The 22,652-nt window shown below is 48.6% G+C and overlaps 1 protein-coding gene across 5 annotated transcripts in view; it reads right to left on the bottom strand.

The window, feature by feature from the left end:
* Positions 1-8,945, bottom strand: part of PGPEP1 (pyroglutamyl-peptidase I) — a gene marked incomplete at its 5' end in the record, with an annotated part of 36,269 nt that extends 27,324 nt beyond the window's left edge. For 3 of the 5 annotated variants that reach the window (XM_081230960.1, XM_081230958.1, XM_081230959.1), the window contains 2 exons: positions 6,615-6,667; positions 8,716-8,945. In XM_081230960.1, the coding sequence (XP_081087086.1) occupies positions 6,615-6,667; positions 8,716-8,749 (87 nt within the window). Of the gene's footprint in view, positions 1-6,614; positions 6,668-8,093; positions 8,218-8,715 lie in introns of those variants that run through there. The other 2 variants (XM_081230962.1, XM_081230961.1) reach the window with 2 other exon arrangements.
* Between the last annotated feature and the right edge of the window lie 13,707 nt (positions 8,946-22,652).

Raw genomic sequence — 22,652 nt, 5'->3', positions numbered from 1 at the left:
GGAAGCCCCAACCGTGGTCATTTTTAAGTCTTTTGTCATTTAAAGACAGTTCTGGGTGTACTCTGATGCTTTTGCAAAAATGTTCCTATAAAAGGGTTTCATCTTCAAAGAATTCATGGAAAAGACTCTGACAAGTACAGGTTTCTGGTAACTGACTATACTGCTGAACTGAATGAATAAGCATTTTCAGAACTCTAATGGAAAACTGGTGAATTCATAAAAGTGCTAACAAAAGACCAAGATGAAAAACAATTAATTACATGGGACTGAGTGAACTGATGAGGATGATTACAATTTTTGTGACTTTCTGTTTGAATTTAAAAAAAAAAAGTAAAAAAAAAATGCATTTCCAAAAAGTGAGCCTGAAACCAAAAAGGAAGGAAGTGCTCAAGAATGATACAGGAGGGGCTTCCCGGTGGCGCAGTGGTTGAGAGTCCGCCTGCCAATGCAGGGGACACGGGTTCGTGCCCCGGTCCGGGAAGGTCCCACATGCCGTGGAGCGGCTGGGCCCCTGATCCATGGCCGCTGAGCCTGCGCGTCCGGAGTCTGTGCTCCGCAACGGGAGAGGCCACAACAGTGAGAGGCCCGCGTACCAAAAAAAAAAAAAAGAATGATACAGGAGCCAGCCTGAAGGGGCTGCCATGGGCCAAATCTGGGACAATTTGAACATCAAAATTAAGAAAGTAAGACGTAATAACCTATACAGGAAAAGAATCTGAAAAAGAATAGATATATGTATATGTATAACTGAATCACTTTGCTGTACACCTGAAACTAACACAACACTGTAAACCAACTATACTCCAATATAAAATAAAAATTAAAAAAAATTAAGAGTAAGAGATTATCATTTGTTGAAGACGGTACCCATGAGTCCACGCAGATACAAATAAACTCACAGAAGGTCATAAAAAGTGTCGAAGGAAAGATGGAATTAGAAAACCATAATTTGGCAGGCATCATACTAAAATAATAACTGATTCAGGTGAGACTCACCAGGGGATGCTAATATGGTCTCAAAGTATCTCTTTACAGGGTCTCAAAGTATCTCTCTATGGGATACTTTTTCATCACAAAGGGCAAGATAGTAACTTTGCAAAGAAGAAATCCATCAGACCACAACTTTAGCAAGTGATCAAGGTCAATGATACCAAGAATGAGACACATCAATATATCCAGTGCCTCCTGATATGATGCACGGAGAAGGACACAACATTACTTCTGTGGGATTCCTGCCCCAAATACACACACAGCCTCCATCTAGTCATGAGGAAACACTGGAGGAGCCACCTTGACGGACACTCTCCAAAGGATTGAGCAGTTCTTAGCAAACATGTCATGCCATGAGACACAAAGGAAGACTGAGGAACTTTCCAGACCACAGGGGATTAAAGAAATGGGACAACTGAACCTACATATAATCTGGAACTTTCTTCTGCTGTGAAGGACATTAACAGGGTAGTTGGCAAAATCTGAATAAGGTCTGTAGATTATAGAATTGTATCAATGTCCAATAAGCCTGATTTTGATCACTGTGCTGAGGCTGTGTTTTAGGAAATACACGGTGACTTATTTAGGGATAGAGGAGTATCATGTCTGCAACTGACCCCTAAATGACACAGCATGACAGTTCCTCAAAATATTAAACACAGAATTACCATAGGATGCAGTCATTCCACTTCAGGGTGTATACCCACAAGGACTGAAAGCAGGATCTTGAAGAGATATTTGTAGGCCCATGTTCATGGCTGCATTATTCATAAGAGCTAAAATGTAGAAGCAACCCAAGTGTCTACTGACCAATTAATGGATAAGCAAAATGTGGTATATAAAGCCTGAGACCAGGCAATGGGATATATATCAACCTTCAAGAGGAAGGAAATTCTGACACATGCTACAACACGAATGAAACTTGACAACATTATGCTAAATGAAATAAGCCAGGCACAAAAGCACAAAACTGTATGCTTCCATTTATATGAGGTCCCTAGCGTAGTCAGATCCATAGAGACAGAAAGGAGAATGTGGTAGTTGCCAGGGGCTGGGAGAGTGAGGAATGAGCAGTTAGTGTTTAATGGGGACAGGGTTTCAGTTTAGGAAGATGAAGAAGTTCTGGAAACCAATGATGATGATGGCTGCAAAACAATGTGAATGTACTTAATGCCACTCAACTGTACACTTAATAATGGTTAAGGTGGTAAAGTTTATATTATATATATTATACCAACAGTTTAAAAAATGACTTGGAAGTCAAAAAATTTTTTAAACTATATTTATCTACCTACCTATTTATCTGTAGAGAAAGAGCAAATGTAATATAATGTTAACACTTGGGGAATCTGGGTGTGAAAGGATTTCTTTGTCATCCTCTCCTGCCATGGCTGGGAGGAGAAATCTCCAGCAAAGACCTCTCAGCATAAGGTAAATAATCTCATCTATCTTTACATCCTATCAACCACGACCCCACTTTTTCTTACCCTCCTGTCCCCCACAGCTTGAAATTTCCCTGCCCCCTCCCATTTCTTTTCCCCATGGCCCTGGCAGCGCTTTCTGGCAACATGTTGAAAGTCCAGTAATGAAAAGAATCCATCTCTCAGTTAAGTGAGGACTTAAAAGGATCATCTTCATTTGTTCAGAGTTTCACTCAGGGAGTTATCCCCAAAGCTGTCCACGGGACAGGCCACCCATATGCCCAGGCAAGTCAATTTGGTGGAAGAATCTCTATGGGCAGGGGGGTGGGGTACTGAGGATGCTACTAACTCGGTTAGTGACCAAGCCAAGGAACCCTCTACACGGCGCAGTAACCCTCCCGGTGGCCACCATGACATGTGATACGCCAAGGTCGGACCCCCAGCTCAGGACAGCAGCCCCGCCTTATGGATCCTGTCTCTGCCCCTCTCCCTTTACCCAGCAGACCAGGCGCTACATGCTGAGCACCACTGCCCGCCCAGAGTAACTCAAGGGTCTCTCCCACTGGGTGATGTTTACCAAGCATTAGTGGGAAGAATCGCCCACATCGACTTTTGATGGTAAGAAATGACCTGGTGCCACGGAGTGAGTCACCTTCTTGTCCTAACCTTTCCTCCTCATGTCCTCTGGGTCCCCACCTACCCCCTCCCCATCTGGGGGGAAAAATAAGCTAAGAAACCCACCATCAAAGAAATACACACACCCCATGGCCAGCATCCCCACAGAGAGGCGTCCACATGCTCACTAGAGACCCTGAGAGGGGCATCCTTGTTGCTTTATCCTTGGGGAGCAAACCCTGAAGCCCCCAGTGTCAGCGCCAATGGGAGGAGGGGTGGGTCGGGAAAGGAGACAGTTGTCCCCCCGCCACACACACACACACACCAGTACAGGCTGAGCAAAAGCAGCTGGTGCCAGAGGAACACAGAGGCTGTTCCATCCCATTCATTTATTTGCAACTTGAGACCAGGCAGAACTCATCTGCAGTGACAGAGCTCAGGAAGCAGCTGAGGAGTGATGGGGAGCGGGGCGGGGGGTGGGGGGGTAGCAGGAAAGAATGTTCTGGGTTGATGGGAATCAACCACCTTGATCGAAGTATTGGTGACATGGGCATAAATACTTTTCACCAAAGTGATGGGGGCACTGAAGATCTGTACATGATTTTATACAAATGATTCCCCAATTTTAATAAGGGCAATGGTGGGGGAGGAGCAGCTACACCGTTCATCTGAAGTTAAGAGAAGTGGGTGGCCCATAATCAAGTGAAATTCTTGGCCTCTGACCACGTTCTGCTCCAAAAGGGCTGGACAGTTCTCCTGGGGGGAGGGTAGCAGCGCACCCCAAGTCCCACGACAATGTGCAGCGAGCACAGCCGCCAAGCACAGACTGTGAAAGTAACGGGGCTTGTGCGCCCCAGACAACACATTGTCTACACCCCATCTACCTGACAAGACCCCGCCGCGCGGCTGCGTCTGACTGATTCCCTTGACCCCGTAACAAAGACCCGCTTTGTTCCCTGGTTAATATCCTTAGCAGGTCTGTCTAGACTCACTGTGGCAGTAATTGTCCTGCGATGTCACCAGGACCTGTGATCCGACTCCTCCTTGCCCCACTTGGGCAGAGAAGGCTACAGATGGCCCCAAGCCAAGGGGGTCCAAGCCCTCAACACCCACCTGAGCCTCCTAGGGCGAGAAAGACTGGCAGCCAGCATCCCACTCCCACCACCCAAGACCTGTGGGGAGACAGGATACTTGAAAAATGCAGTCCCTCCTGTGTGGGGTGCTAGGGGCAGCAGCATTTTTTCCTGGGAAAGAGGAAAGGAGGGGTGCCCCTCTGTCCCCAGAACTCCTACCTCCAGAATGTGGCTGGTGGGAAACAGTTCACTGTCTGCTGGGGCACCAGTTCACCCAGGGCATGAAGAAGGAAGGTCAGATAAGAGAGAGAGGAGAGGGAGAGGGAGAGGGAGAGGGAGAGGGAGAGAGAGAGAGAGAGAGAGAAGGAGGTGGGGGAGGGAGAGAGAGAGACAGGAAGAGACAGAGACCCAGAGAGGCCAAGAGAAACTCAAAGAGAGACAGATATATGGAAAGAGACATGGAGAAGGGGAGAGACAGAGACCCAGATAGAGACAGAGAGAGACACCCAGAGAGAGACTGAGAGTGACAGAGAAACAGAGAGAGACAGAGAGAAGTGAGTTGGTCCCTGGCAGAGGAGGAGGAGTTCCTTCCACAGGTGGCAACTTGAGCTTCAGAAAAATCAGTCGGGACAGGAAGTAACGGCTGCTCACTCCACCTCACCAAACACCCATCTTCAGCTTGAGGTGACAGACATCAATGGCTGCCCGCAACTCATGTCTGGATCACACCAAAACACTCTGAGGCATATTTTCTTGAGGGACGGATTTGACCCATCCAATGACTACACCCTTTCCATGGGCAAATCTGTTTTATCCAGAGTAACTGAAAAGCACCACCAGCGGCTCCTAGCCACCCCGTGAGTGGATCCGGCAGATGCTCTGCTGTGCAGAAGGCACGGGACCCAAGTGCAATTCCATTGACACCAAGTTCTAGAACAGGTAAAACGCACCCATGGAGGCCATAAAGTCAGTAGAGAGGTTTACACCTGGGAGTGGGGTTGGCGGGTGCAGTGGGAGTACCTGGGAAAGGACACAAGGGGCTTCTGCAATGGGGACCAACAGAGAAGAGGCTGAGAATGTTCTAGGTCTTGATCTGGACTCAGGTGCTGCGGAGGTACACGTGTAAAATTTCACGGACTAACATTGCTGTGCATACTCGGTATGTATGCGCAACTCCAGTTTTTTTTGTTGTTGCTTTTTTAAGGGAAACAATTGGACCTGGGAAGGTTGGCATTTTTTAGCTGGGGAATGGTGGAGAATTCTCTCTTCTTGTCTCATAAAGTTGAGGAAGAAACTGAAAGTCTTCTAGAGGTGAGGTCTGGAGAGATGGGTGACTGAAATATAAGGGGTATTTCCCCACCGGCAGCAGGATGAAAAGCTGCCATCTTCCACCATCCAAGTCCCAAAGCTCGGAGGGATTTCCAAAGATGGTTTAATTGATTTTTCTCCTATTTAGATGCAGATCATAGTGTCTGGGGCCCAGGGATTCAGACACACGGCTTTGTGTCCACTCAGCCCCGTGAAGACTCCTGTCTGAAACTCGCACAAAGCCAGACACACACGTCTTCAGAAACACGCTGTTTCCTTTTTGTCTGAAGCTCCAGGGAGCGGGTGCGACGAGCAGGGCCTCAGACATGCTCCCATCTGCGGAATCCCAGGGATCCTTTCCCTCTGTTCTGCTAGCAAAGTGGGGTGAAAATTTTTAAAAAGGGAGAGGAATATGGCCAAGATTTTGAGGTCTGGAAGAAGGGTAACAAAAAAGGTGGGGCACCCCAACTGGGAATAGACACACTGAGGTTTCAGCTTGGATTTTTCTCTGAATTCAGGGCTCTGGAGTGGAAAGCAGGGGATGCTTTAAATCAAGCAGCTAATGGGCTAGGATTAACACGAGTTTGACTCCGGTCTGTGCAGATCTGATTTATATAAGGAGAAAACTTCTCTTTCTCTCTGCCCATTGTTCCCCAGTCTGTCCCTCCAAATGCCCCAGCTGACAAAGAAACTGGAAGGCTCAGGACAGCGGGAAAGACCTCCTCCCCTGCAATATGCAGCCTTTGCTTCCTCCAGCTGCCAGGAAGCAACACTGAGAGTCACTGCACCCGCTCTACAAGGTTAATACATCCCCCAATATCCCTGCCTGGTCCTCCAAAACCTGGCTGTGGCATGGGCTACTTCCGAAGAAATGCCACTCTGGTTTCTGAGCTGGATGACCTCAGATAACTCTCTCTGTGCCTCAGTTTCCTCACCCATAAAGTGGGCACAAGAATAACTGCACCTAAGGGTTGTTGGCAGAATTCAGCATGCTGGGCAGCAAAAAATACTTGGCACAGAGCAAGCACTCAACAAACGCAAGCTACAGTGGTAACTATCTGAGAGGAAGTGTATATCAGACTTAAATATCTCTCAGGAAGCTTCACGGGAGACATTCTCTTCGTAGGTTCCTTCCTTTCTTTGGTGTCAAGTATTTCCAGGGGAAGCCCAGCCCCAAGCCTGATTCCTCCCCTCTGGATCCAGTTACCTGGACTGCAATCCAGCTGGCATTCACAGTGTGTTCCCCAAAAGGGCCGAACCCTGAAAAAAAATAAGAAAAGCAGCATGTCACCCAGCGGCCCCTCCTGGCCTGCCCAGGGCCAGGCTGCTGCTTTCATCCAGGAGAATGGAGCAGGGAGCTTCGGGAGCAGCTGCCACCTGGGACAATGTCGGGGGCCTGGTCCCAAGTTTGGGGTGCACCCAGTGGCCCTTCAGAGCCCTCCACCACACAAACTTGTCTGCTCTTAACCGAAGCTGTGAGTCCTTTCTCGTCCTCATTTTCACCTGACCTTCATGCCCAGCAAGAGGCCAGTGCCCTCCTTTGGCCCCAGAAAAGGCTGGCCTTGTTCCCTTCCCAATTTCTTCCCCTATCCTTGACCCCCAAATATAATTTTATCATTGTCTTTGTGCCTCTTCCCTGGACTCTGGAACTGCAGAGCCATAGGCGGTCTGTGAATCATCACCTGATAAGGAACGGCCCTTAAGGGATGCACGTGGATATCTCCCAGGTCAGGCTGTCCAGACATATCCCACCATCTTCCTCCCTACTTACTCAAACTCCAGGCCCCATTTACACACCAGATTCTCATCTGAGGACGTGCTAAGTGCTCTGCATGCCCTGTGGCATTCAGCCTCCCTGTGCCTCCCTTTCAGGCAAGGGTGTTTCCTGGGCCTATTTTAGAGGAGCCGGGACTGAGGTACAGAGAGGTGAAGCCAGCTGCCCAAGGTCTCACAGCAAGAAGACGGAAGAGCATGGATTCAAACACAGACCCAGGAGAGTCTGTGGCCTCCCTCTTCTAATCGCCCCAACATACCACCTAAGAAATAAACCTCTCTATAAAGGCTGTCATTGAACCATGGGTCACTCCAGTTGGGCCAAGTGTCCCAAGTGGTATCATGGCGGGATACTGTTCCCTGGAACAGCAGGGGGCCCCCAAGTAGGGTCAGAACCTCTCCACCCCTTTCCTCCTCCTGCATGGACCAAGTATGAGTCCCAGCTCAGCCACTTACAAACAAGGTGACCTTTGTGAGCCTCAGTTTCCCCCTCTGCAAAATGGAGACAGTAAAGATTTAATGAGCTCATGCAAGAAAAATGCCCAATCCCGTGGCTGCCTGCTGAGTCAGGACTAAAGTAATAAATAAGCAGATATAGGAGGGCTGCAGGGGAAAGTGACCCTCAGGCAACTTGACACACCTGTTTGTTAGGTAAGTGGCTACTTCCATATTCCTGGGAATTCCAGGACCAGCCCAAACCTCCCTGGACCACAATATACCTGGATTAGCTTAGCTGGATTTCTCACTCTGACCCCTCCTGACAGGGTCAAAATAATACCGCACCCCCACCACCACCACCACCAGAGGCCTGGCAGAAATTGACCGCACACGAGGCTCCGAGGTGGAGTCTCCTGGAGGAGAAGCAGTTAGTTTTAGGGAGTCGGTGACAGTGGGGCGGGGGATCCAGGCTCACCCACAAACAGCCCGGGCAGGAAAGATTTTGACCAAGACAGTCCTTGGGACAAGCGGAAGAACGGCCGGGCACCCGAGGTTCCCCGAACTTCACCTGCCCCCGCCTCGGGAGAGCAGCCCCCCATTAGCGCAGGGCTCGGGGAGCAGTGGCTGGCAAGAGATTAACTTGTCACGGGGCACTTCCTGCCCGCAAATCGGCCTTTATCCCCTGGGACCGGGGGTGGTGACAAACCCAACCTCGGGAGGGGCAGGGAGGAGTCCAGTCCAGCCTGCCGGGCAGACACAAAAAACAAGTGCCCGGAGGGTCCCTGTCCCCAACCGGGTCAGGAAGGAGGCCAGAGGGGCCTGCTCCGTGTGGGGCACTTGCCAGGACACCCACGTCCTTGCCTGCCCCGACTCCTGACAGTGGGACCACAGGGGCGCCCCCTTCTCCACTTTCTCTGTCGCGCGGACTGAGCTGGGCTCCCGTGGGCGATGACATCTTCCAAACCTGGGACGACTTCTAGCACCTGCCCCACCCGGGCCACCGCGCTTCTTCCGGCCCCGCTGCCTCCGGAGCCGCCCGACCCGCCCCCGCCATGGGCCGCGCTGCCGCGGCCGCCATCAGAACACTACCCGCGTACCCGTCACCACCACCGCCTTCCTGGGCTGCTCCATGGCGGGCTCAGGCTGCGCCTTTGACCCACTCCTGTCCGGCCCGGCAAGCCCGCTGCCGCCGCTGCCGCCGCTCAGCCACCGCGCCGCCCCGCCCCCAAGCCCGGCCTCGCCCCGCCCTGGCCCCGCCCCCGGCCGGGCCTCTGGGCGTGCGCGTCCCCGCGACCAAGACGCAGAGTGCACGCCCCATCCCTAACTCTCCCCACAGTAGTGCGTGGTTGCCCGGACTCCCCAGCCTCAGTTTACCCACCCGTTGGATGGGGACAGTTCGTCCTGCAGGTTGTGGCCGCTTGAACTCGAGTCACGCGCTGGGGACGATGAATTATTATTGAATTCATGAATTATTATTCATTCCACAATGTTCACGGATCAACTGCTGTGAGCTATATCGGTGCCCCCCACCTCCCTGTGAGCAAGGCTCCATTATTCGGCCCCTTTTACAGATGAGGAAGCTGAGGCATAGTTCGGAAGGCCATTCACCTAAAGCCTCCTGGGGTCACAGATGCGGCATTCAAGCCAGGAGTTTGAGGGGGGGATGAAATAAGGTGAAAACCGGGCACCCACAGCTGGGTGGTGCCCAAAGCAGGCTCCTGTGTTGCTAAGGAGGCTGATGTGGCCCCAGATACCTGGGCTTCCCCTCCCTCCTTCTCCCCAATACACAGCTGCTCTAGACTCAGCAATCCTCCAAGGGCCCACCCAACACAGTCCCACCTTAGGGCCTTTGCACTTGCTGTTTCTTCTGCCTGGAACACGCCCTACAGGTTCCTGCAAAACTAGTTGCTTCTTCAGGGCTCAGCTGGAACATCACCTCCTCCTAGGGGTCCTCCTCACCCTGGCTGAAATCCCCCACCCCAACTCACCACCACCCCAGTAGGTCCATCTCATTTCCTTGTTTCATCCTCTTCAGAGCAGCAATCACATTCAGAAATCATTCCTTTATAGGTACTGCTTTTCTTTTTTTTTTTTTTTAATTTTATTTATTTATTTATTTTTGGCTGCGTGTGGGCTTTTCTCTAGTTGCGGTGAGTGGGGGCTACTCTTCATTGTGGTGCGCGGGCTTCTCATTGCGGGGGCTTCTCTTGTTGCGGAGCACGGGCTCTAGGCACGTGGGCTCAGTAGTTGTGGCTTGCGGGCTTAGTTGCTCCCCGGCATGTGGGATCTTACCGGACCAGGGCTCGAACCTGTGTCCCCTGCATTGGAAGGCAGATTCTTAACCACTGGGCCACCAGGGAAGCCCGACACTGCTTTTCTGGTTTATTTCCCATTTCCTGCCCTGACTTCCAGAGCAGGGTTATGTCTCCATTAGAGCCTTGTGCCTAGCACACAGTAGGTCCCCAACCCACATTCAGCAGAGGCCAGCATTCTTCCAAAAATAGCCAAAAAATACGGCTGAGTTTCTGGCCACATCCTTAGAAACAGGACCGGACCTTGGACGTGGGTCACTGACATCTCATTCCAAGCAGCCTTGGCCCAGATTAGTCAGGGTGCTGACCAAGGACCGTCTGCCTCTGGCCCAGGACTCAGAATATCCAAGGCAATGTTCTCTGAACTGCCCGGGAGCCTTGTTTGCAAGCTCAGACCAGAGGTCACACACTCAGTGGCTATTTTGGTCTCTGGCAGTTTCAGGTAGAATTCAGAAAATGTGGAATCCAGCCTGGGCCAGCTGTGGGAGCGAGACCTCAGCCAAGTAGAAGAAAAGAACAGAAGAAAAATCTCACCAAGAATCTGGTTTTATAACTCAAACCTGTAATAAGTGTCTGGTACAAAGTGCATGTATTGCTAGAAGCTGGGGATGTGAAGAGAGGGAAACCACAGAGGGTTTCATTTTCCCCCCCCATCGCACTGGGAAAAAAAAAAAAGAGGAAATTGATGACACCGAGTTAGCGGTGATCAGAAAAACTGAGTCACGTGCTACTGCCGAGAGTGACGAGGGTAAAAGTTAGTATTCACTGGATGTGGGCCCTGTTTAAGCACATCACTGATGTTCTCTTTTTTAATATCACAAATCTTTGGAGGGAGGAACTATTCTTATCCCATTTTGCAAGTAAGGAAAAGGGACCCTGAGCAGCTAAGCCACTGGTCCCAAGTCACACATGGAAGGGGCTGGGATTTGGATCAGAAATAAGTGGGTGAGTCCGTAGGGAAGGGAAAGCAGGACCAAGTCCTTAAGGAAGGACAAGAAGGGCCAAAGAAAGCTGGCTAGAGGGGCTAAGTTGTGTGTTCACAGTCTGGCTTTGCAACAGTGTAACAAGCAGCTCAGTGCCTGTGAGAGGCGAGGTGAAGGGAGGGGGAGGGATGGAGAACTCTTTATTTAAAAAATCATGATGGTTACATTGGAAAGCCAAGTGCAGTAAAGTGGTGCAGCTACTGTGGAAAAGTTTGGCAGTTCCTCAAGAAGTTAAACATGGTTACCATAGGCCCCAGCAATTCCACTCCTAGGGATAAAGCCAAAATAATTAAATAGGTGTCCAAATATTATAGGTGAAAGTTCATGACAGCACTATTCACAATCGCCAAAAGAAAAGAAAACAAATGTTCATCAACAGTTAAAGAAACAAACCGTGGTCCATTCATACAATGGAATATTACTCAACAGTGAAGAGGAATGAAGCACTGACACATGCTATTGCATGGATGAACCTTAAAACACCAGGCTGAGTGAAAGAAGCCAGACTCATAAGGCCACATACTGTATGATTCCATTGATATGAAATGTCCAGAACAGGAAAATTCACAGAGACAGAAAGCAGATTAGTGGTTGCCAGGGGCTGCAGGAGGGGAGATGGGAAGTGACTGCTAATGGGGACAGGGTTTCTTTTGGGGGTGATGGAAGTGTTCTGAAACTAGATAAGAGGCAATTGTTGCACAGCATGGTGAATGTATTTAATGCCACTGGATCATATACTTTATTTTTTTAATTTTATTTTTATTAATTTATTGGCTGCGTTGGGTCTTCATTGCTGCATGCGGACTTTCTCTAGTTGTGGCGAACGGGGGGCTACTCTTCATTGCGGGCTACTCTGCATTGTGGGCTTCTCATTGTGATGGCTTCTCTTGTTGCGGAGCACGGGCTCTAGGAGTACGGGATTCAGTAGTTGTGGCTTGCGGGCTGTAGAGCGCAGGCTCAGTAGTTGTGGCGCACGGGCTTAGTTGCTCCACAGCCCATGAGACCTTCCCAGACCAGGGCTCGAACTTGTGTCCCCTGCATTGGCAGGCAGACTCTTAACCACTGCACCACTGGGAAGTTCCTGGATCATATACTTTAAAATGGTTGAAGTGGTAAGTGTTATGTGTATTTTATCACAATGATTAAAAAAAAACAGCGTGGAAGCATTGATGGAATGAAAAACAAATGTCAGAGTAAGAAAAATGTGTTTGCAAATGCAGAAAATATCTGAGGAAGGAAGAGTAAGAAATTGATAACAGTGGGGGCTTTGGGGAGGGAACCAGGATATGGGGGAGGTGAAAGTGGGGGTGGAGGGGAGACACCCTCAGCATTTCTTCCACTGTGTACATACATGGACTACTCAGAAATAAAAGATGAGGGCTTCCCTGGTGGCGCAGTGGTTAAGAATCCACCTGCCAAGGCAGGGTACACGGGTTCCGGGAAGATCCCACATGCTGCGGAGCAACTAAGCCTGTGCGCCACAAGTACTGAGCCTGCTCTCTAGAGCTCACGAGCCACAACTACTGAAGCCCACATGCCTAGAGCCCATGCTCCGCAACAAGAGAAGCAACCGCAACGAGAAGCCCACGCAACGAAACAAAGAGTAGCCCCTGCTCACCGCAAACAGAGAAAGCCTGCACCAAGCAACAAAGAACCAACACAACCAAAAATAAATAATAAATAAATTTTTTAAAAAAAGAAATAAAGATGATACACTCTCTTTTTTAAAAAACACCACTCGATTTTTAAAAATTGCGGTAAAACCATAAAATTGACCATTTTCAAGTGTACAGTTCAGCAGTGTTAAAAGTACATTCTTCACATTGTTGTGCAACCAACCTTCAGAACTCTTTTCATCTTGCAAAACTGAAACTGTACCCACGAAACAACTCTCCATTCCCCCCCCCCAATCCTAGCCCCCGGCACCCACCATTCTACTTTCTTTCGCTGTGAATTTCAATACTTCTAGGGATCTCATATGAGTGGAATCATACAGTATTTGTCCCTTTGTGACTGGCTTATTTCACTTAGCATAATGTGCTCAAGGTTCATCCATGTAGTAGCATGTGTCAGAATGTCCTTCCTTTTTAAGGCTGAATAATATTCCACTGTATTAATGGGCCACATTTTGTTTATCCATCTATCCATCAGTGGACACTTGGGTTGCTTCCACTTTTTGGCCATTGTGAGTAATGCTGCTGTGAACATGGATACACAAGTATCTTTTTGAGATCCTGCTTTCAATTCTTTAGACCATTCAACTTTTCTAACTTAATATTTTAAGACTGACAAAGTTGCAAAAATAGTTCCCTCTCCATGGACACTTAACTAAACCATTGTCAAAACCAGGATATTGGGGTTTCCCTGGTGGCACAGTGGTTAAGAATCTTCCTGCCAATACAGGGGACACAGGTTCAAGCCCTGGTCCAGGAAGATCCCACACGTGGCGGAGCAACTAAGACCGTGCGCCGCAACTACCAAGCCTGCACTCTAGAGCCCGCGAGCCACAACTACTGAGCCCACGTGCTGCAACTACTGAAGCCCACACACCTAAAGTCCATGCTCCGCAACAAGAGAAGCCAACGCAATGAGAAGCCAGTGCACTGCAACGAAGAGTAGCCCCTGCTCGCCACAACTAGAGAAAGCCCAGGCGCAGCAATGAAGACCCCATGCAGCCAAAAAATTAATTAATTAATTAATTATTTTAAAAAAGCAAGAAATTGACCGTACGATGTAATGGACTCAGGTACCACACCTTATTTCCCGGAGTTGTAAAAACAAACAAACAAAACAAACAAACAAAAACATTTCATTTGTGAAGAATTTTTCCTCTTAAAATTTCTATGCAATATTCTTAGGGAGAGAATGGAGGGCAGCAAGTGTGGTGGTTAGAGCCAGCTTGCCTGGGTTCAAATTCTGCCTGGCTCCTCATGTGGTGCCTGCTCTCAGATGAGTTATTTTCCCATTCCAAACCTCAGTTTCCTCATCTGTAAAATGGGGATCAAAGAGTACTGGGGCACCAGTGAGTCCTGGGAAGGAAGGTAAAGTATATAATAGGATTATTAACATAGATAACAATGTGGTCACACAGAATGTCTTCATGGAGCATCTTTTTTTTTTAATTGATGTATAGTTGATTGACAATGATGTGTTCATTTCTACTGTACAGCAAAGTGATTCAGTTATACATATATATACATTCTTTTTCATATTCTTTTCCATTATGGTTTATCACAGGATATTGAATTTATTACCTGCACTATACAGTATTTTTTTTTTCAGTACGCCGGCCTCTCACTGTTGTGGCCTCTCCCGTTGCGGAGCACAGGCTCCGGACGCGCAGGCTCAGCGGCCATGGCTCACGGGCCCAGCCGCTCTGCGGCATGTGGGATCCTCCCGGACCGGGGCACGAGCCCTTGTCCCCTGCATCGGCAGGCGGACTCTCAACCACTGCGCCACCAGGGAAGCCCAATATACAGTATTTTTTAAATAGAATGCGCTGTTTGCATATGGAAAGATGAGTATGATGTATTGCTTAGTCGATCAACAAACCCACAGTCTATCCAGTTTCTTCCACATGCTCTCTCTCCATACCATCTCCAATCTCTCTTAACACGTGTCACTGCTGTAATTTCACTTTTATTCATACAGTTGTGTAGCGGCCGACTGTCTCCCTCTGGACTGTGAGGCTGGGAGGGAAAGGACCTGATCTGACTTGGTCACCGCTGCGCACAGGGCCCAGCACGAATCGGTGCTCAATAAATATGCTAAGTAGAGCAGAACCCACCATGCCGGAGGTTGGCTTGGGAAAGAAGCTGCATTTCTCTGTGGGCTCCCACCCTGACAGCACTGGGAGATTAGGGCCTCACAGCCATAGAGAGCCAGGTGGGGGAGGCTAGGACTGGAGCTGGATTCAGATCCCACCCCTGGGATCTCCAAGACTCTTCACATTGCCAGCTCCTGCTGGGTGTGGCCTTGGGGGGAGGTGGGAGAGAGTGGAAGTCCATGGGACCCCATGGCGCCTTCTTGGGGATCCTTCCTTTTGGCTCTGCCAGTTCAGGGACTGGATGGGCCTTTTGGCCCAGTTAGGCAGAGTGACATCTGGGTAGACATGCGCGTTTCAAAGGGTGAATGCCCCTTTTTCTCCAGGTGGTCTTGAGATGTGTGAGTCCTTTCGGGGGCTCAGACTAGAAGATGGAGGGGGTGCTTTTGTTACTGAACCAAACTTGGGTCTGCTCACCCACGTTCAGTAAAGCCAATCTACTGACACCAGGTTGTGGTGAAGGAAAGTGCAGGGTTTATTGTAAGGTGCCATACAGGAGAAGGGTGGCTCCGGTGGCTTGTGCTCAAAAACCCCAAACACCCAGAAAGTTTTCAGCAAAGCATTTTTCAAGGCCAAGTGAGGGAGATGGGTCGCAGGGTATGTGATCAGCTTGTGCTGATCCCTGGCGGTCCAGTAGTTAGGATTCTGTGCTTTCACTGCTGAGGGCGCAGGTCTGATCAGGGAACTAAGATCCTTCAAGCCACATGGCCAAAATTTAAAAAAAAAAAGAAAGAAAGAATAAGAAAAAAAGAGAAGATGCATATAGTTTTCTAGCAATTTTCTTTTTTTCCTGTACTCCTTTTGTGAAGTGGGTTCTGGTAATCCTCAGAAGCTGTGAACGTCTTGGCAGGAGGGGGAGGTGGGGGAAGCAGTTTCCACCTGCAACTTAAAACAGAAGAAAACAAAATTAAGGAAGATAAATCTTTTTTTTTTAAGAAATTACATTTTTAAAAAATATTTGTTTATTTATTTATTTGGCTGCATTGGATCTTCGTTGCAGCACACGGGCTCTCTAGTTGAGGTGTGGGCTCTAGGGCGTGCAGGCTTAGTTGCCCCGCAGCATGTGGGATCTTAGTTCCCCAACCAAGGATGGAACCTGCGTCCCCTGCATTGGAAGGCAGATTCTTTTTTTTTTTTTTTTTGCAGTACCTGGGCCTCTCACTGTTGTGGCCTCTCCCGTTGCGGAGCACAGGCTCCGGACGCGCAGGCTCAGCGGTCATGGCTCATGGGTCATGGCTCATGCTCCGCGGCACGTGGGATCTTCCCGGACTGAGGCACGAACCCATGTCCCCTGCATCGGCAGGTGGACTCTCAACCACTGCGCCACCAGGGAAGCCCCTCCTCTTTTTGATCACAATTACTTTGTACAATGCATCTCAACATAACATCATAACCTGTCCTACACGTAGCATGTGTGTCACGTGAGATTTTTTTACTGAAGTATAGTAATTTACAATGTTGTGTTAGTTTTAGGTATACAGTGAAGTGATTCAGTTATATATATAATACATACATATTCTTTTTCAGATTCTTTTCCATTATAGGTTATTACAAGATATTGAGTGTAGTTCCCTGTGCTATACAGTAGGTCCTTGTTGTTTTCCTGTTTTATATATAGTAGGCTGTATATGTTAATCCCAAACTCCTAAATTTATCTCTTCTCCTCGACCCCACTATCCCCTTTGGTAACCATAAGTTGTTTTCTATGTCTGTGAGTCTATTTCTGTTTTGTAAATAAGTTCATTTGTATAATTTCTTTTAGATCGCACATATAAGTGATATCATACAATATTTGTCTTTGTCTGGCTTACTTCACTTAATATGATAATCTCTAGGTCCATCCATGTTGCTGCAAATGGCATTATTTCATTCTTTTTCATGGCTGAGTAATAATTCCATTTTATTTATTTATATATATTTGTCATATATATATATCACATCTTCTTTATCCATTCATCTGTCAATGGACATTTAGGTTGCTTCCATGTCTTGGTCATGTGATTTTTTAAAATAAACTTTTTATATTGGAGTAAGTTCAGATCTACAGAAAAGTTGCAAAGACAACACAGAGAGTCCCCTGTCCCTTCACCCATATTCACCAAATGTGAACATCTTACATTATCAGTTGTGTTACAGTAAGCCCCCTACATACAAATGAGTTCCATTCCAAGAGTGTGTTGGTAAGTCCAATTCCTTCGTGAGTCCAACAAAGTTAGCCTAGGTACCCAGCTAACACCATCGGCTATATAGTACTGTACTGTAATAGGTTTATAATACTTTTCACACAAATAATGCATAAAAAACAAACACAGGGCTTCCCTGGTGGCGCAGTGGTTGGGAGTCCACCTGCCGATGCAGGGGACACGGGTTCATGTCCTGGTCCGGGAAGATCCCACATGCTGCGGAGCGGCTGGGCCCGTGAGCCATGGCCGCTGAGCCTGCACGTCCAGAGCCTGTGCTCTGCAATGGGAGAGGCCACAACAGTGAGAGGCCCGCGTACCGCAAAAAAAAAAAAAAAAAAAAAAAACCCATAAAAAATAAAGAAAACACTTTTAATCTTACAGTACAGTACCTTGAAAAGTACAGTAGTACAGTACAACAGCTGGCATACAGGGCTGGCATCGAGTGAACAGGCAAGAAGAGTGACTGACTGGAGGAGGGAGAGGAGGTGGGAGACGGTAGAGCTGAAGGATCGTCAACCATAGGAGATGGAGGGCAAGCTGCAATTTGACTCACGCCTGATGCTGATGGAACGCACGTTTGCATCTTTGAAAGTTTGCAACTTGAAGGTTCGTATGTATGGGACTTAACGTATTTGTACATCTAAGAGATCAACACCAGTGCACTACTATCAACCAACCATCTGGCCTTATTCAGATGTCACCAGCTCTTCCATTCATGTCCTCTCTCTGATACAGGACCCCAGCCAGGGAACCCTGTTAACGTTAAGTCATCACATCTCCCCAGTTTCCTCTGGGTGGGATGGCTCCTTGAGCTTTCCTTGTTGCTCATGACCTTTGCAGTCTTGGGGAGGACTGGCCGGGCAGATGCCGCTGATCTGGGTCTGTCTGATGTCCTTGCCATGATTAGAATGGGGTTATAGGTATTTGGGGAAAACCACAGAGGTGAGGCACTCTTCTCATTTCACCATATCAGGGATCCCTGATATCCACATGGCTTATCACAGTGATGTAATCTGGATCACTTGGTTGAGGTGGAGTATGAGGTTCTCGTGGCTGCTGTATCAGCCGAGCACAAACTCGGTGGTTTAAACAACACAAATTTATTCTCTAACACTTCAGGAAGCCAGAAGTCTGAAATCAAGGTGTCAGCAGGGCCACGTTCCCTCTAGAGGCCCTAGGGAAGAATCCTTCTTTGTCTTGCCCAGCTTCTGGGGGCTCCAGGTGTTCCTTGGCTTTTGGCTGCATCACTCCAATCCTTGCCTCTGTCTTCTCTGTCTGTGTCTCAAATCTCCCTCTGCCTTCTCTTAGAAGGACATCAGTCATTGGGTTCTGGCTCCATCCTAAATCCCAGGTGATCCCAGGGTCCTTAACTTAATTACATCTGAAAAGACTCTTTTCAAATAAGGTCACATGCACAGGTACTGGGGTCAGGACTTGGACATGTGTTTCAGGGGCCACCATTCAACCCACTACGGGTGGTATGTGCCATGTCCCCACTGTCAAGTTACTATTTTCCCTTTTCTCTCTCTCTCTTTTTTTTTTTTTGAGGTACGCAGGCCTCTCACTGTTGTGGCCTCTCCCGTTGCGGAGCACAGGCTCCGGATGCACAGGCTCAGCGGCCATGGCTCACGGGCCCAGCCGCTCCACGGCATGTGTGATCTTCCCAGACCGGGGCATGAACCCGTGTCCCCTACATTGGCAGGCGGACTCTCAACCACTGAGCCACCAGGGAAGCCCCCCATTTTTCTCTCTTTTTTCTCTCTTTTTTAGAATCTAACCACTAAGCTCAGCCCACTGCGTGCTCCCGGGGGGTGGGGGTGGGGGAGGATTTACATATAATTTTTTTTTTTTTTTTTTTTCTTTTTGCGGTATGTGGGCCTCTCACTGCCGTGGCCTCTCCCGTTGCGGAGCACAGGCTCCGGACGCGCAGGCCCAGCGGCCATGGCTCACGGGCCCAGCCGCTCCGCGGCATGTGGGATCCTCCCAGACCGGGGCACGAACCCGTATCCCCTGCATCGGCAGGCGGACTCTCAACCACTGCGCCACCAGGGAGGCCCATATAATTTTTTTAATGAATGGAAAATATTCTGTCTAGTGGAGGAAACATAGCTTACTCAACCAGTCCACTGCTGTTAGACATTTATATTGTTTCTGCTGTTTTAGAATTGGCAACATTGTTGCAAGGTCTTGGTATGGAGCAATTCCCTTCATTTACAAGACCTCCTTGGTATAAAATTTCAGAAGTGAATTACTGAGTTGCAGAGTGTGACACTTTGATGAATTTTGAAACATAATGCCACTTCTCCCCCACTTAAAATAAAATATATGTCTACCAGTTTCACGACAACCTTGCCAGCATTGAATTTTATGATCCCCCTCCCCCCTTTTTTTTAAGTGGAGGATAGTTTATCTTTTTAAATTTGATAGGTACCTTGGTTCACACTCTTCAGGCTCCCGCTGTCAGAAATACAATTTAAACTGGACTGGAAAAAAATAAAGGAGTATTTTCAAGGGATAGGAAAGGATGACGATTTTCTGAAGCATCAGGTACAGCTGGATCCAGGATTAAACAGGGCCAAGACTCTAAAGTGAAAAGATGGCCGTGTGTGTACCGGACTCACGTTACTCCAGCTCTGCAATTCCAGGAGACTTCCAGGGACGACCTCTGATTGGTTGAGCCTGGGTCATGTGTCCATGATGGGGAGAAGGAAAAACTGCTGACAGCCTAAAATAGCGTCCCATGCAAACTCTCACGTTGCTCCTACAAGTTAGGGTCAAGAAGGCTTAAGTGTGCAAACGAGCAATTACAGCGTGGTACGATCACAAACCAGGTAATGATGAAAATCAATGCAAGGTACTGAAGTTCAAAGTATAAGAGAAGGAATGATTAGATTTGCGGGGGGACAGTCATTGAATTCACAGAGCAGCTATGCATTAGTGGAGGGCCTGCCAACTGCTAGGGACAGAGTCCACACTCCAAGTGGATTAAGCAATAAAAGACAACTTGTTGGGGCTTCCCTGGTGGCGCAGTGGTTGAGAGTCCGCCTGCCGATGCAGGGGACACGGGTTCGTGCCCCAGTCCGGGAAGATCCACATGCCGCAGAGCGGCTGGGCCCGTGAGCCATGGCCGCTGAGCCTGCGCGTCCGGAGCCTGTGCTCCGCAACGGGAGAGGCCACGACAGTGAGAGGCCCGCGTACCGCAAAAAAAAAAAAAAAAAAAAGACAACTTGTTGGGCTCATATAAGTGGAAAGTCGCACCTTATGACTTCAGATATAGCTAGATCCAGGGGCTCAAACTGTGCCTCTTTTCCACAGAGGAATTCTATGTTAGATTCAACCTGCAGAGAGCTTCTCCCAGAAGATCAATCGGGATGGCACTGGGCTTTCGCTATTGCACTTTTTAAAACCTCTGTGAAAAGCACTTTTCTCCCTTCTGGCCCTCAGTGTCCGTCCCAAGGGTGACTCTAATTGGCCTTGGGTGGTCACTTGCTCCTCTTTAGCCAACGACTATGCCCAGGTGGACGGAGAACTCCGATTGGCCACCCCTGTGTTGAAAGAGCTGACCAAATCTGCAGTAACCATAGTCCGCCACACGGGGTCACCCAAGCAGAATTTTCAAGGATGAATAGGAGTTAATTGTGCAAAAGAAGGACTGCACATAGAAAAGTCTAGAAAAGTCAGAACGAGGTGAACCAGCATGCAATTTTCTTCCTACTTCCACCACCATGTTGGCGCTGGAGCACTTCATGTAGCCCAGTTTCTGTTGTTTACATCCAAGCGGCCTTTACCCTTGGCAAATAAGGCTCGGCTGGTCACACTGATCCCTCTAGCCCAATCGACATATCACTGTTGGCCACTTACTAGCACCCTGCACACTTCCCTGACCTCACCAGCAACCCTGGGAGCATCCCCAAGCCAATGATAGAGGGGAAAATAAACTCTGCCCTGACCCTGGGTGGGACCACTTTGAGACACAAGCTCTTATGCTGTCTCCCTAAGGTCCACAGCTGGACTAACCCTCAGGTGCCCACTTTGTCACCTGCTCATTGGCATCCACTGCAGGAATCCTTCCCTCCCTGTCTCAGGTCTCCATCCCCAGTGGGGAATTCCTGGGGTCACCCCCTGAATACTCCATGTGTCCTTGTGTCCTCATCTCAGGGTCAGCTTCTGGGGGAGGGAAGGCCCCAAACTAAGACATGAAGGACAACTGTGGGTCTAGGGCTACCAGGTGCTTGGCACTCTATATGGGTTTCACATGTGACCACTCCACACATTTGCAGAGATGATTTGCAGAGATGATCACAGACTGTCCCCGACTTATGATGGTTTGACTTCAGATTTTTCAACTTCATGATGTGAGAAAGCAATCATTCAGTAGAAACTGAACTTTGAATTTTGATCTTTTCCAGGGCTAGACATACACTCTCGTGATGCTGGGCAGCTGGCAGTGAGCCTCAGCTCCCAGTCAGTCATATGGTTACAATGGTAAACAACTGATACACTTAAAACTATTGTTTTTTACTTTCAGTACAGTGTTCAACACATTACATAAGATATTCAACATTTTATCACATAGGTTTGTGTTTGATGATTTTGCTCCACTATAGGCTAATGTGAGTGTTCTGAGCACGTTTAAGGTAGGCTAAGCTAAGCAAGCTACGATGTTTAGTAGGCTAAATGTGTTAAATGTCTTTTCAATTTATGATATTTTCAACGTATTATGGGTTTATTGGGACGTAACCTCATCGTAAGTCCAGGAAGATCTGTATTCCTGTTTGTTTTGTTTTGTTTTTTGTTTTTGCGGTACGCGGGCCTCTCACTGTTGCGGCCTCTCCCGTTGCGGGGCACAGGCTCCGGACGCGCAGGCTCAGCGGCCATGGCTCACGGGCCCAGCCACTCCACGGCATGTGGGATCTTCCTGGACCAGGGCACAAACCCGTGTCCCCTGCATTGGCAGGCGGACTCTCAACCACTGCGCCACCAGGGAAGCCCCTGTATTCCTGTTTTTAACGAGAAGGGAGAGGGAGAAACATGCCTGAGTCACTCAGTTCCTTCATAGCAAAGCTGGTCCCCAGACCCCTTTCCCCTCACCAGGTCCTGGAGGGTAGATTTTGGTGCCCTAAACCTGCCCAGTGGGAGGTGGCTAGGCCTGTGAGGTCCCATCCTCTTCTGTCCAGGTCTCTGAGACCTGATGCAGGGGAATCTTTTATTGAGAAGCTGAGCATCAGGGGCTCCCTGAGCTGGCTCTGAGAGGAATAGGGACTTTACAGTTGGAAGAGCTTGGCTCTGGGCTTGGTAAGAAAAAGCTCTCGGGAATTCCCTGGCCATCCAGTGGTTAGGACTTGTCAGTTTCACTGCCGGGGCGGGTTCAATCCCTGGTCGGGGAACTAAGATTCCACAAGCCACGTGGTGCAGTCAAAAAATTAAAAAGAAAAGAAAAAGCTCTCGGGCCAGCGCTGACACTAAGGAGGTCTGGAGAAGGGTAGTCACTGGAGGAGAATACCTATGTCTCATTTACAGACCTGAAGGTCAAGACATCTGTGAAAGTCAAGGCAGAGGAAGGAACCCTCGATGGTCATCCAGCTGGACCTTTCCTGGAAATTTAGGCTGCAGATATGCTCACAAGTGTGTGAAAGTACATGCATGGTCAACTAGGAGACATGAACTATTCAAATAAATGTCTATGTTCAAAGGAATCATAGCTAATACTTGTTGTAGTGGGTTGAGTATTGT

Source organism: Mesoplodon bidens, assembly GCF_964165515.1.
Source record: "Mesoplodon bidens genome assembly, chromosome: 4".
Classification (NCBI taxonomy): Eukaryota; Metazoa; Chordata; class Mammalia; order Artiodactyla; family Ziphiidae; genus Mesoplodon; species Mesoplodon bidens.
This window is presented reverse-complemented; position numbering and strand designations above follow the sequence as displayed.